The 11,704-nt window shown below is 35.0% G+C and overlaps 1 protein-coding gene across 1 annotated transcript; it reads right to left on the minus strand.

Annotated features, from left to right (window-relative positions):
- Positions 1 to 5,783: 5,783 nt before the first annotated feature.
- On the minus strand, positions 5,784 to 7,829 carry pfdn4 (prefoldin subunit 4). The gene is made up of 4 exons (XM_081385915.1): positions 7,771 to 7,829; positions 7,002 to 7,109; positions 6,612 to 6,752; positions 5,784 to 6,096 (listed from the first exon to the last, which is right to left on the minus strand). Exons 1-4 carry the CDS (start codon positions 7,795 to 7,797, stop codon positions 5,965 to 5,967), a joined length of 408 nt encoding a protein of 135 aa, XP_081242041.1. The 5' UTR covers positions 7,798 to 7,829; the 3' UTR covers positions 5,784 to 5,964.
- Between the last annotated feature and the right edge of the window lie 3,875 nt (positions 7,830 to 11,704).

An 11,704-nucleotide genomic window follows, 5' to 3' on the forward strand; every position in this document is an offset into this window, starting at 1 on the left:
AGAGGGGTTTATTTACTGTTAATTATAGATTTATGTTTTATGAAGTCTTTATGAAAACTTATTGTCCAGTTGTATTTTTATTTGAGTGTAATTATTAGCCTATATATAAATATAAATAGCAGTAGAATGTAATAGTTTGGGCTTTGTTGTTAATTTTAACCTCTAATGTTATAGTAATGTACCAAGAGGGTTCCCTTAGTTTCCAGCATTATTTTGGAGAGATTTTTTTTTTCCTTAAGACAATCACACTATCGGTTTCGGCAGATATCATTCTGAATAATCGGCATCGGTGGATAAACCGTGCATCTCTAGTTATAGCACAACCCTCACGGAAAACTTTCTGCATTTTTACAAAAAAATTACATAATGACAAAAAAATTCAATAAAATGAACATGAAAAAATAAAATAAAAGCTAATTCAAAATAGTAATATAACTAATATAAAACTAAAATTAAAAACAAAAATATCACATAGCAACCAAATTGCTGAGGATATAGACAAAGCACTGGAACCCTTGTTACATAACAGATATCATCTACTGTGTTTAATTATTACAGGTTTTATTATCATGTGTTATAGGAGCTTTGACTCATTGATGCATTTTATTTGCTTAAAAATGAATTTGCTGTACATCACGACGGCGAAATCAGAGCACTAGATTTTGGCATGAAGTCCAAAGTTGGAAATACGACTTCAAATGACATTCAACTCCACTGAAGTTGGAAATTCCAAACATAAACTCTGCAGGTGGAAAGATATCTAGGACTGAACACCCCTGCTGAGTGCATTAGATATTTAAAAGACGAAGTTCATTACGCAACCTATCAGATTTTCCTTTGAGATGGATTGCTGCATTTCTCACAGTATATCTTCCACAAAATATTTATTATACCTTAGAGTGTGAATTAAAAAATAATTAAAAAGCTCTAAACTGTTTCATATCTAAAAATGAGCAATATAATATACTCCTACTGGGTAGAAGGCAACACTGGGAAAGCGCGTCAATTGCAGACCAGGAATTCTCATACTGCTTAATAATCCACAAGTAGCAGCATGCAGCGTAAAAACATAAAAAATTTGTAATGTTTGTTTCTATGGCATTTGAGATTACCTCTGACACAAACAGGAGCAAGTGTGATACATCTCTATGTGGTTTTATAGTCAAGGGAGATGCTGAGTGATGGCTCTGAACTCCCCAGTGGAAAAGAGAGAGTCAGGAGACAGATTAGTGGTTCTTCTCCCCTAGGCGGCACAGCATACCATGCGTTTGCCATCTGTTTCATAGGCAATAACGCTGCACGGTGATCAAAATGTATAAACAAGACACGTTTTCCTCAGCTTGTTAGAATGAGAGATTCAATCAGAAATCTTGATTTGGTGGTGGTGACCTTTAGATGCAACCCTCATCTGATGTGAACATCGGGGAGAAGTGTCTAAAAGGAACGCGCCTGGAATGAAATTAGTTGAGAAACAGAGACTCCTAGTGGAAAGATTGTGGATGTGCATTGCAAACCATAGATCATCATATCTTTCAGCAGAATTATAAATTATTAAGTCCCAATGATTCTCTAAAAATAACGTTTGCCATTTAATGATGTGGTCATTCAGATGTGGATCCCTAAAGCAGTTGAGTCACCTTAAAGGGTTTGTTCACCCTCAAGTTTTCCCAAACCTGTATGACACAAAAGAAGATATTTTGAAGAATATGGGTAACCAAACAGTTGATGGACCCCATTGACTTCCATAGCAGGAAAAGAAAAATAGATCGGAAGTCAATGGGGTCCATCAAATGTTTGGTTACTGACATTGTTCAACAGAAGAAAGAAACTCGTACAGGTTTGGGACATGTAAATGATGACAGAAGTTTCATTTTTGGGTGAACTATCCCTTTAACAACAGCAATAAAGTATAGAGAACCAAACATTCAAAAAACAAAGTGCAACTTTTAAATTAAGGTTTACGACAGGAGTTAAGTATTCGGTTTTGGAGTTTAATGTGTCTAACATGATTTGTGCAATCAAACAATCTTCACCTGGTTCATTCTTTCTGGTTCAAAATCATTTTTTGTGTGAAGAACATTTTAATAATCTGAACCTTTCAGTGGAAAGCATCCATGGATGTTAAAGGTTCTTCATGAAACCAGAATATTATACAGACTAATAAGCCAATAAGAAGCAACCACGTGGCGTGGTAACTTATAAACCATAGCAACATCATAGCAATGCCATGGCAACCATCTAGAAAAAAAAAGCATTGTGGCCCCAGTATGGATAAGAACCACTCACATTTCTTCAGAAAATATTGCTCATGTCTATAAAAAAGTAAGATACACAAAAAGCGCAAAGAAAAATCAAATAACTCTTGAGTTAAGCATGGTTGATTTAACTGCGAAAAGCTCATATAGTGTAATTTACAATCACTGAGACTCATACCAACAGCTACACGAGTGTTTACTGAAACTGACACACAACAAGCACTTAAAAGACATGATGCAAGAGGGAAAGTAGGATCAAGAAAGTAGGAAGGAATAAGGAAAGAAAGAGAAGGAAAGAAAGAAGAAAGGACATGAATGAAGAAAGGAAAGGGGTAGATGGAAAAGAAATAAAGGTAGAAAAAGAATGAAACATTGCATAAATGCTGAAGGAATGAAGGAAGCAGTGAGGGTAGAATGAAGGGAGAGGAAGAAGGGAAGAAAAATGTAAGAAAGGGAATGAAGGAACAGGATATGCAATGAAATAAAGCAGAAATTAAGGGAGAAAAGAAGCAACAGAAAGGGAAAAGGGAATGAAGGGAAAGCAGAAAACGAAGGATTACAGAAACAAGAATATGATGGAAAAGGGAAACAAGAAAAGGAAGAAAGAAAGAAGGAAAGGAAGAGAGTACACAAATGAAGAAAGGAAGAAGGAAGGAAAAAACAGATATTAAGGAAAATAGGAAGCAATGCAGAAAGGAGGAAAGAAAGGAGAGCAGAAAATTAAGGAATGAGGAAACAAGAAAATGATGGAAATGAAGAGAATGAAGGAAGGAAATGAAGGGGAGAGGAAGAAGGAAGCATAAGAAAGAAAGAAATGAAGAAGAAATGAAGAAAAAAGGAATGGAATAAGGAAGGAAGAGGCTGTGTGTGAAGTAAGAGCTGTGATCTGCACTGAATGCAGAGTGGGAGTGGAGCTGGACAGAGGAACTGGTTCACTGAGATCTGGATTCTCCGGGGTTCGGCCAGCAAAGCCTCCAAATCCATTTATGTATGTGATATTTTATTACCTGGGTCAGGCCACACTCACACTCTCACTTTAATTAGACCCGTACAATCACTCCATCTCCAGCAGATGAAGAAATCACAGCAGCTGCACACTCGCTTGTTCTGGGCCAATCAGCACAGGTCTGCCATGGAGTGACTGTTTACTCTATCATCATGCTATTAGAGCGAGTCATAATTATACTTATTGCAGAACACACCATGCATGTATAGAACAAATCATGCAGGTCTGATTAAATATGATATCCTCTCCAAATATCTACAGAAATATCGTCGCAGCGTTTTAATGCTCAATGTGGCTTTTTGTATACGCTAAAATATAATACCTTATTCCTTGCCAGAGTCCAACTAATGCGTTCTCTAATGCCCTGCCGGAAATCAATACAACATATGAATAACTTATTCATCTCTGATATTGAGATATGATATCTGATATTGAAGACTTTTAACCATTTGCATCCTAAATTCTACTAAATTAAAGGCATTCGTGTCTCTTTGTAAGACTTAAGAGTTAGTTAGGGTGACCAAACGTCCTGTTTTCCCAGGACATGTCCTGTTTTCACGTCCTGTCCTTGCCGTCCTGCCTTTTATAAAGTGATGAAAATGTCCTGGTTTTCATTATTTTTCATTGGGCCATTACACGTGTACTTTAAATTGACTGGCGTTTTCCTTTGCAGTTTGCACACAAAACATATGAAACCAGATTCGGCTTCGCCCCGTCTTGTTATAATCAGCGTGTTCCTCAATCCGCAGCGACAAGCAGAGAGCACGTCAGATACAGAGGCCTGTGTGTGTGTGTGTGTGTGTGTGTGTATGTATGTTCATCTCAGCCTCATTGATCTGTCAATGTCAGAATATTTGAAATGACCAATCAAATCAAAGTAGGCGGACTTTACGTTCACAGAATTTTAGCAGCGACACTTCAGTTTACGGTCAAGTGCGAGATAAGATGTAAGTGGCTAACAGCGTAAAAAAAAAAAAGCCAAGATGTAAATTCACAGATGATTTACAGAGAAAATTCCCGTGTTTTCGTTTCGGTCGGGATCCGTGTAAAGCAGAATGCATGAACTGCAAAGCTGGCACGTACGTGTCAGTGTCAAATAAAGGTGCTAGCGAAGTAGAAGCCCACATAAAGAAAGTACAGGCTATAAGAGAACATCAGGAGGATTGAAATTGTTTTTTTTTTTTTTTTTTTTTTTACTGAAATAGTGTAGTAGATATTTTATTTTAGTTGTAGATTTTTAACCTATGCTATGGCCATGAAAAGAAATAGTGTCATGTAAAATGTGTTAAAAGCTAAACTATTATTTTTTTTTTTATATATTGTTGCGGGCCAAACATTGAATCGAAAGGATGTATTACTTTATGTATTAAAGTACAATAACATAGAGGTTGTGAATGCATTTGTCAAGTATTTTTTGATGCATTCACCCCCCAACCACGCCCCCACCCATTAACCACGCCTCCCCCAAACCACGCCCCCAACCATTAACCACGCTTCCCCAAACCACGCCCCCGTCCTGTTTTCTGAAAACTAAAATATGGTCACCCTAGAGTTAGTTAGCATGTAACTGTCAAATGAGGAATTAGAGAAGCAGTCATTCATAGCTTTAGCTCAGTGGTTACATTACTGGGGGGTCGCAAGTTCCAACATTTAGCTTTAAACCTATAGAAACGCAACAAATTAAAACAAATGTTGCTCTATTTTGGTACTCAAATTTAATGTTTTCTAATTTGGATTCAAATCTATAAACAACATAGGATCAAATCATCTGCTGAATAAAATGTAAATTTACATATAATTACTATTAGCATAAAAGAAAAAAAATGTAATGTATCCCACTATTTCACATTTTGAAATACACACTACTACCATTCAAAAGTTTTTTTCAGGTACGGTTGAGCTGTTTATGTTCGCTGATCAATGTATATATGTGAATAAAAGCCTAAATTCAAAATTTGGAATAAACCGCTCAATTCATGTGGATTAGTTTTACGATCTCTTTATGAACTTTTTGAAGCGTTAAAGTGGTAGTTGCGTAGGCTGTCAATGGAGGGACAGAAAACTCTCAGATTTCATCAAAAAGATCTTCATTTGTTTTCTTAAGATGAACGAAAGTCGTACGGGTTTGGAACGGCATGAGGTTAAGTAATTATTGAAAGAATTTTTGGGTGAACTAGCCCTTTAAATATAGAAAAAAAAATACATTAAACAGTTAATAAATGACTGTGGGTTTACTACTCTTTTACATCATTTAGCTGACATGACACCTTTATCCAAAGCGACTCACAGTACACTTATTACATTATCCATAACCTGAGGATAAATGTCTGTCTGTATCAAGGGCACTATGTGTATGTATGAGCTGAAACGTGAAGGATTAGAACCTGCAACCCATTACCAGCTCAAAACTGTAACCTCTATGCTAGGTCTATTCAGTCGTGCCAATAATAAGCATCCACTGAAAAAAATGAAACCGAAAGAAACCATGTAAATGTTTTGCTTTTTTTATTATTATTATTTTTACATCAGTGCCTCAAAACCACCTGCATGCAATAGCTCAGATGATACACTAAACATAACAACATGTGAAATGCAACAAACATCAGCAGAGTAAACAGGGCAAGAACTTGTTTTATAGAGTAGAAATGTCATATCCTGTTGGAGACTGAGAGTCTGTGAGGTCAAGTCCACATGCTTGAGGTTTCAGCTCTCTTCTGCCTCTAGATTGATGTTGTTTCCAAACTTGGCATATAATTGAATCTTCAGATCTCCAAGGACCACCTGTATGGACGACACACGACCCTCCAGAGCTTTGATCTCATCCTGCAGAGCTTCCTGTGGACACAATATCAGTATGGAAATGTTGAGCGCTAAAAACAGGATTCAAACTGAACACTCGGCAAGCATGAAACAAAATATCTTCTAACATCTCTGTAACAACTCTGAAAAATATATCTAGTCAGTTGGTGTTTTTATTTTAAATCATCGGTTCTCCAACAACATCAAGATTCTCTACCAATTTTAGGTTGTTTTGTACTCGATTTGCTGCAAGCATGCAAGGGAAAACAGCTAGATAATATGAAAATAAAGCATAATACAGTTTTATGATCAGTAGACTTAAGTATTTACATTCTCCTGCAAGAACCTGAGGTTAAGTCTTGATTCGAAGACAATGTTTGTACTTCATGGAATCGACTCTCATGAGATTTGAACCTATAACCTTTCTACACCAGATCTTTATTCACTATAGGCTACAACGCCTCAAGTTGTACAGAGTCTATGGACTCTGTGGGACACGTATAAACACACGGCTTGAGTAAAGGCTCATGGTTTGGTATGGGTCATGTCACCTTTGCTGCCTCCAGCATTTCCTGCGTCTCTTCTTGAGAGTGACTGATGAACACGTCTCCAATCTGATACGGGATCAGCATTGCATCGTCCTCACACATCATGAGGTCTTCACTGGCATCCTCTAAATTCTGTAAGGATTTCTACAAAAAAAGGAAAAAAGATCAGAAAAATTCAGTCTAAAATGTATAATAATTAATGCTGTCAAATTGATTAATTGCATCTTAACATAAAAGTTTGTTTACATAATATGTTTGTGTATATTATTATATTTATACATATTATATACATATATGTGTGTATGTACAGTATATATACACAGAAATATATACATACATTAGATGCGATTAATCAATTTAGCAGCACTAATCAAAATCAAAAAGTCCATTTACCTTTTTGGCCTCGATTTCATCTTTCAATTCAGACATCCGATTTGTATTTCTGGCAAACTTGTTTATCTTTTGCTGGTCTTCAAATGTTACATTGACATCTTCAGCTGCCTGTTATGATTCAAGCCATATTTGTAATCAAAACTGTGTATTATTAAATCACATTTAATTCCACTTACCGTTTGCTCTTTATATTAAAATGTAATTATAAAAAGCATTTAATAAAATAATGCAATGCAATAATTTTCTTCCTATGCTTTATCTGTAAACACATGACGTGACATTAAATGACATTTTCACAACATTTAATAATGACATTACACTTGATGTAAAATATATCATGTAAAAAGCAGTCGGCAATTAATTCCACGTCACATAAAACAGTAGCTTGATGTGTGTACGATTTTATGCATTTCTATATCTAGGAATATCTATATTTTCAAATAAAGACCAAGATAATAAAGCATAAAGCTGTAACTTTAGCATACAGTAAGTGTTATAAGCAGATATTGACTTTATGACCTAAAGAATAGCATTTGAGCTAAAAGAAAATGTGCAGCTGTTTACAGCAGAACGATGAACGTAAACTTAAATAATAAGAATCAACGTCAATGCCAGACAGTCATGAATAATGTGACGTTAGCCATTTAGCAGATGAAAATAGATACTCTCCAGCGTCCCACAACTAACTGTTTCGTGTACTGTTTTAGACAAGTCTGCATCACTAACACGTCGTGAATCTGAACAGAAAGCAGTTTAAGTGAACACATACCACTCCTTTCTTCATGGTGGCTGCCATCTTTGAACCGGAAGCGGACTGCGTGCACGCGCGTGGACGGCGGCGGAATGGCGCACGTGGGTATTCATGAATTCATTGTGTGCGCGGTGCTTCTGTTGACGTTTCAAAAAAAATGGCACTTTTGACAGAGGGAGCATGAAATATCATGTTTGACTGTAATAACTGACTTAAAAGAAATGCAAAATTCACTGAGGTTTCTTTAAAATCATCCGTTGTTTCTTTGTGGTTAGGATTTTAAGAACTCGACTTATGACATTTTAGACAGTAGGACAGTTTTATGGCCCATGTTTTGTTTTGTTTTTCCGTATTTTTTTTTATGAACCTTTTATTCTCCTTTGTTGGCCCTGTAGATTTAGCCATATCCAAAAACCAGAAAAAAAATCCAACATAAAAATATGAAATAGCCTATCACAATTTTAAAAAGTTTAACAACCTATCAAAGAGTTTTTTACTGCGTGAAAATGATCTTCCCTCAGTGTTTCAGAACTGATAACTCAAATTACAGCTGTTATTTCCATCCCGACCAACACTTTTGCCCCTAAAGACTTTAATCAAACATTGTTGTTGGCCTATAGGCTAGATGTTCCACAATCCACAAGGCCAAAAGTAACATATAGCTGAAACATTTATACTTAGCCTACATTTAGCTTGACCATTCTCATAAGAATCCAAACTGACTTGTCTAGATTATTTTAAAGTCTGTCTTTGTTGTGCTTATTTTTTTTGCTCATGTTGTGAGTCATTTTAAAATGGGCGACTATTTATTTATCTATCCATTTTGGGATTTCCTATATGCTTTTACCTAATGCATTTTCCGAAACAATTCAATCTTTACATTGCTAAGCAGAAAAACTGAACTTCAAAGGATCTCAGAATATCTTCTGGTGTGTTTTTAAGAAATTATGACAGAAAATGATGACAGAATTTTTTTTTTTGGGTGAACTGTCTCTTTCAGCTTCAGGATAAGGATTTGGTTGTGTGTCCAATGTTCCAATGGTAACCAAGTAAAACAGTCAAGCTGTTGAATATTTAGTTAACATAATGACACAACCTGACTGAACAAACTCACTGTGGTTGCTGCTTCTTGAAACTCCTTGAACATCCTTTTTGTAAACAGTGTTACGCCCAAAGACAAATATTGAGATAATATACAATCCCCCCCCCCCACCTTACTATCATTACTATTCGTTTAGAATTCTTTTTAATAGCTATAATGAGAGTATCAATGACCACCAAAGTATAATTCGATGAAAACTATGATAAATCAATTGCATTCTGTGCAACCTTTTCCCCTGTTTGCATGTCGCAAGAATTCATTTCATGGTGGCAGATCAAGTGCACAGTGACCACAAAGGAATTCGCTTTTCGCCCCCGGTGTGTACATTTACAATGTGACTCTGTATCCATGAACGGCGCTTACATGACAAAATCTCTCTCTCTCTGCGGATCTACTCCTTTGTTCGTTGTCATGCTTTCAGATGAATAGGAAAACAGTGCACTGTACATATTAGTGTTTTGTTTGACATTTCATGAGATGTTAAAGGGTTTACAGTGCACTTTGGCAAAGCGATAGGATTCCTCAGCTCAAACAACCACATGTGAATCAAATAGTTGCATTTACATTCAGAGGACAGTCAGGGGAATGGAGAATGAATAAAACGGTCTGACTGGGCCCGTACGTGGGAGGCAATCAGCATATACTGTATGTATTTATGCTTGTGCAATGAAATGAATTAATATTATGTCGAGAAAAATATGTTAAAGGTCAAGTAGATTGGTAATTTATAATAAAACACTTATAAAAGACATTTATAATAGAAAAAGGGTGTGCCAAGAATATAAGTATAGCAGACCATACTGAATTAATACAGTAAACTTGATATTTGCTGCTGTTTTCAAAAATAGTATTTTCTTCATGTCAATTAGTGTTCCTGTTAATATTACATTATTACAAATTAGATCTTAACAATCAAATTATTATTTGCTGGTAGTCAAAAGTTTGGAATAAAGATTTTATTAATGTTTCTGAAAGTCTCACCATGGGGCAGTATTTATTTGATCAAAAGTACAGTAAAAGCAGTAATTGTGAAATAGGCTATTATTACATTTTAAAATAACTGTTTTATGTTTATTTTAAAATGTGCTCAAAAAGTGCTCAATTATTTGTAATGGTTCATTTATTATCATCAATGTTGACAGTTTTTGCTGCTTAATGTTTTTTGTGGAAACTGTGACACATTTTTTCCAGGGTTCTTTGATGAATAAAAGTTCAAAAGAACAGCATTTATTTGAAATCTTTTGAAACATTATACATATATTTACTGTCACTTGAATCAATGTAATCCATCCTTGTTTTGTTTGTTCTTATAGCCTAAACTATTAAATAGTAGTGCATTACAGTTTCCACAAAAATATGAAGCAGCATAACATTAATAATAATAAATCTTTCTTGATCATCAAATCATCATATTAGAATGATTTATTAAGGTTCAAAACAGTTCTTTAAAATTGTAATAATATTACACAATATTACTTTTTATTTTCATCAAATAAATGCAGTCTTAGTGAAAAAACAGTCCTAAAATTAAAAAAAAAATCTTCATTATTCCAAACGTTTGACCACCAGATACTGATTAATTAAATGAAGTGCAATGCATCCCATATCAATCAATATTTGCTGAATATTTGCTGAACATGTCATTAAACATGAGCATTTGCCTACAGTCCACAGCAATCCATTGCACAAATGTTTAGGATTTAGATGGTACTTCACTTTAGGATTTATTTTACAGTCTGGAGCAAATCCAGGTTTCATCAGTACATCAAAAAATAATCTCTGTATGTTTGATGACGAGCTTAAATTGATCAGTTTAACAGGCTGTAAAGATCAGATAATCCAATCAATAAACCCACAATGAAGTCCAGAAGTTTGAGACCCCTTTGAAAATCTAAGGTTTCAGATCTAATATAAACTTAAAAATGCAGGAGATTTTGAGATTTTTCAAATAAAGAAGAAATATTTAAGATGGTTAAATGTTCTTGCTTCCATTGAAGCACAAGATGCTCTTTGAATCATCAAGCTGGAGAACATGAGGGGGAAAGAGAAAGCAAAAGGGGGAAGACATGATGACTAATGTTTTTCTGACAATATGGAAATTCTGTCATAATTTACTCGCCCTCAAGTTGTTCCAAACCTGTATGAGTTTCTTTTTTTCTGTTGAACACAAAAGAAGATATTTTGAAGGATGTTGGTATAACCAGATGATTTCTGGTCCACATAGACTTCCATAGTATTTTTTTTCCCATACTATGGAAGTCAATGGGGTCCATCAACTCTTTGGTTACCCATATTCTTCAAAATATCTAGTATGGGTGAACTATTCCTTTAGTCTTATTTTTAAGTCAACTTCTCTTATGCTCACCAATGCTGCATTTATTTGATTGAAAATACAGTAAAAATTGTGAAACTTTATTACAGTTTAAAACAGTTGTTTTCAATTTTAATGTGTTTTAAAACATAATTCCTGTGATGCAAAGCTGGATTTTCAGCATCCTTCCTCCAGTATTCAGTGTCACATGATCCCTCAGAATCATTCTAATATGCTGATTCGGGGCTCACGAGACATTTCTTATTATTATCAATGATGATTTAGCATCATATTCTTAACATTCTTTAAAAAAAAAAAATCATGCTGACTCCAAACTTTTGAACTTTTGGTCATGTAAATCATTTTTTTAAATCGTGAAAAATCCTCACCGAAATATTTTAATTGTAGCCTCTCTCATTATTCACGCCGTAACCCTTACAAGTAAGTGTTTGTCATGTTTCTTTAATGTATTCTGCCAGTAAGGAATCATTAAATAAATAAAGGCTTATGTTGCTAAGCTTGGCATCATGTACTCTGTA

Source organism: Scardinius erythrophthalmus, assembly GCF_964197995.2.
Source record: "Scardinius erythrophthalmus genome assembly, chromosome: 15".
NCBI classification, from domain to species: Eukaryota; Metazoa; Chordata; class Actinopteri; order Cypriniformes; family Leuciscidae; genus Scardinius; species Scardinius erythrophthalmus.

What these genes read in the sequence shown, in the direction of transcription:
- pfdn4 (XM_081385915.1), bottom strand. Translation starts at nt 7,797, where the DNA reads ATGGCAGCCACCATGAAGAAAGGAGTG. An exon ending in CCACCATGAAGAAAGGAGTG is followed by an intron (nt 7,110 to 7,770) that starts GTATGTGTTCAC and finishes GAATCATAACAG; the next exon opens with GCAGCTGAAGATGTCAATGT. An exon ending in ATGAAATCGAGGCCAAAAAG is followed by an intron (nt 6,753 to 7,001) that starts GTAAATGGACTT and finishes CTTTTTTTGTAG; the next exon opens with AAATCCTTACAGAATTTAGA.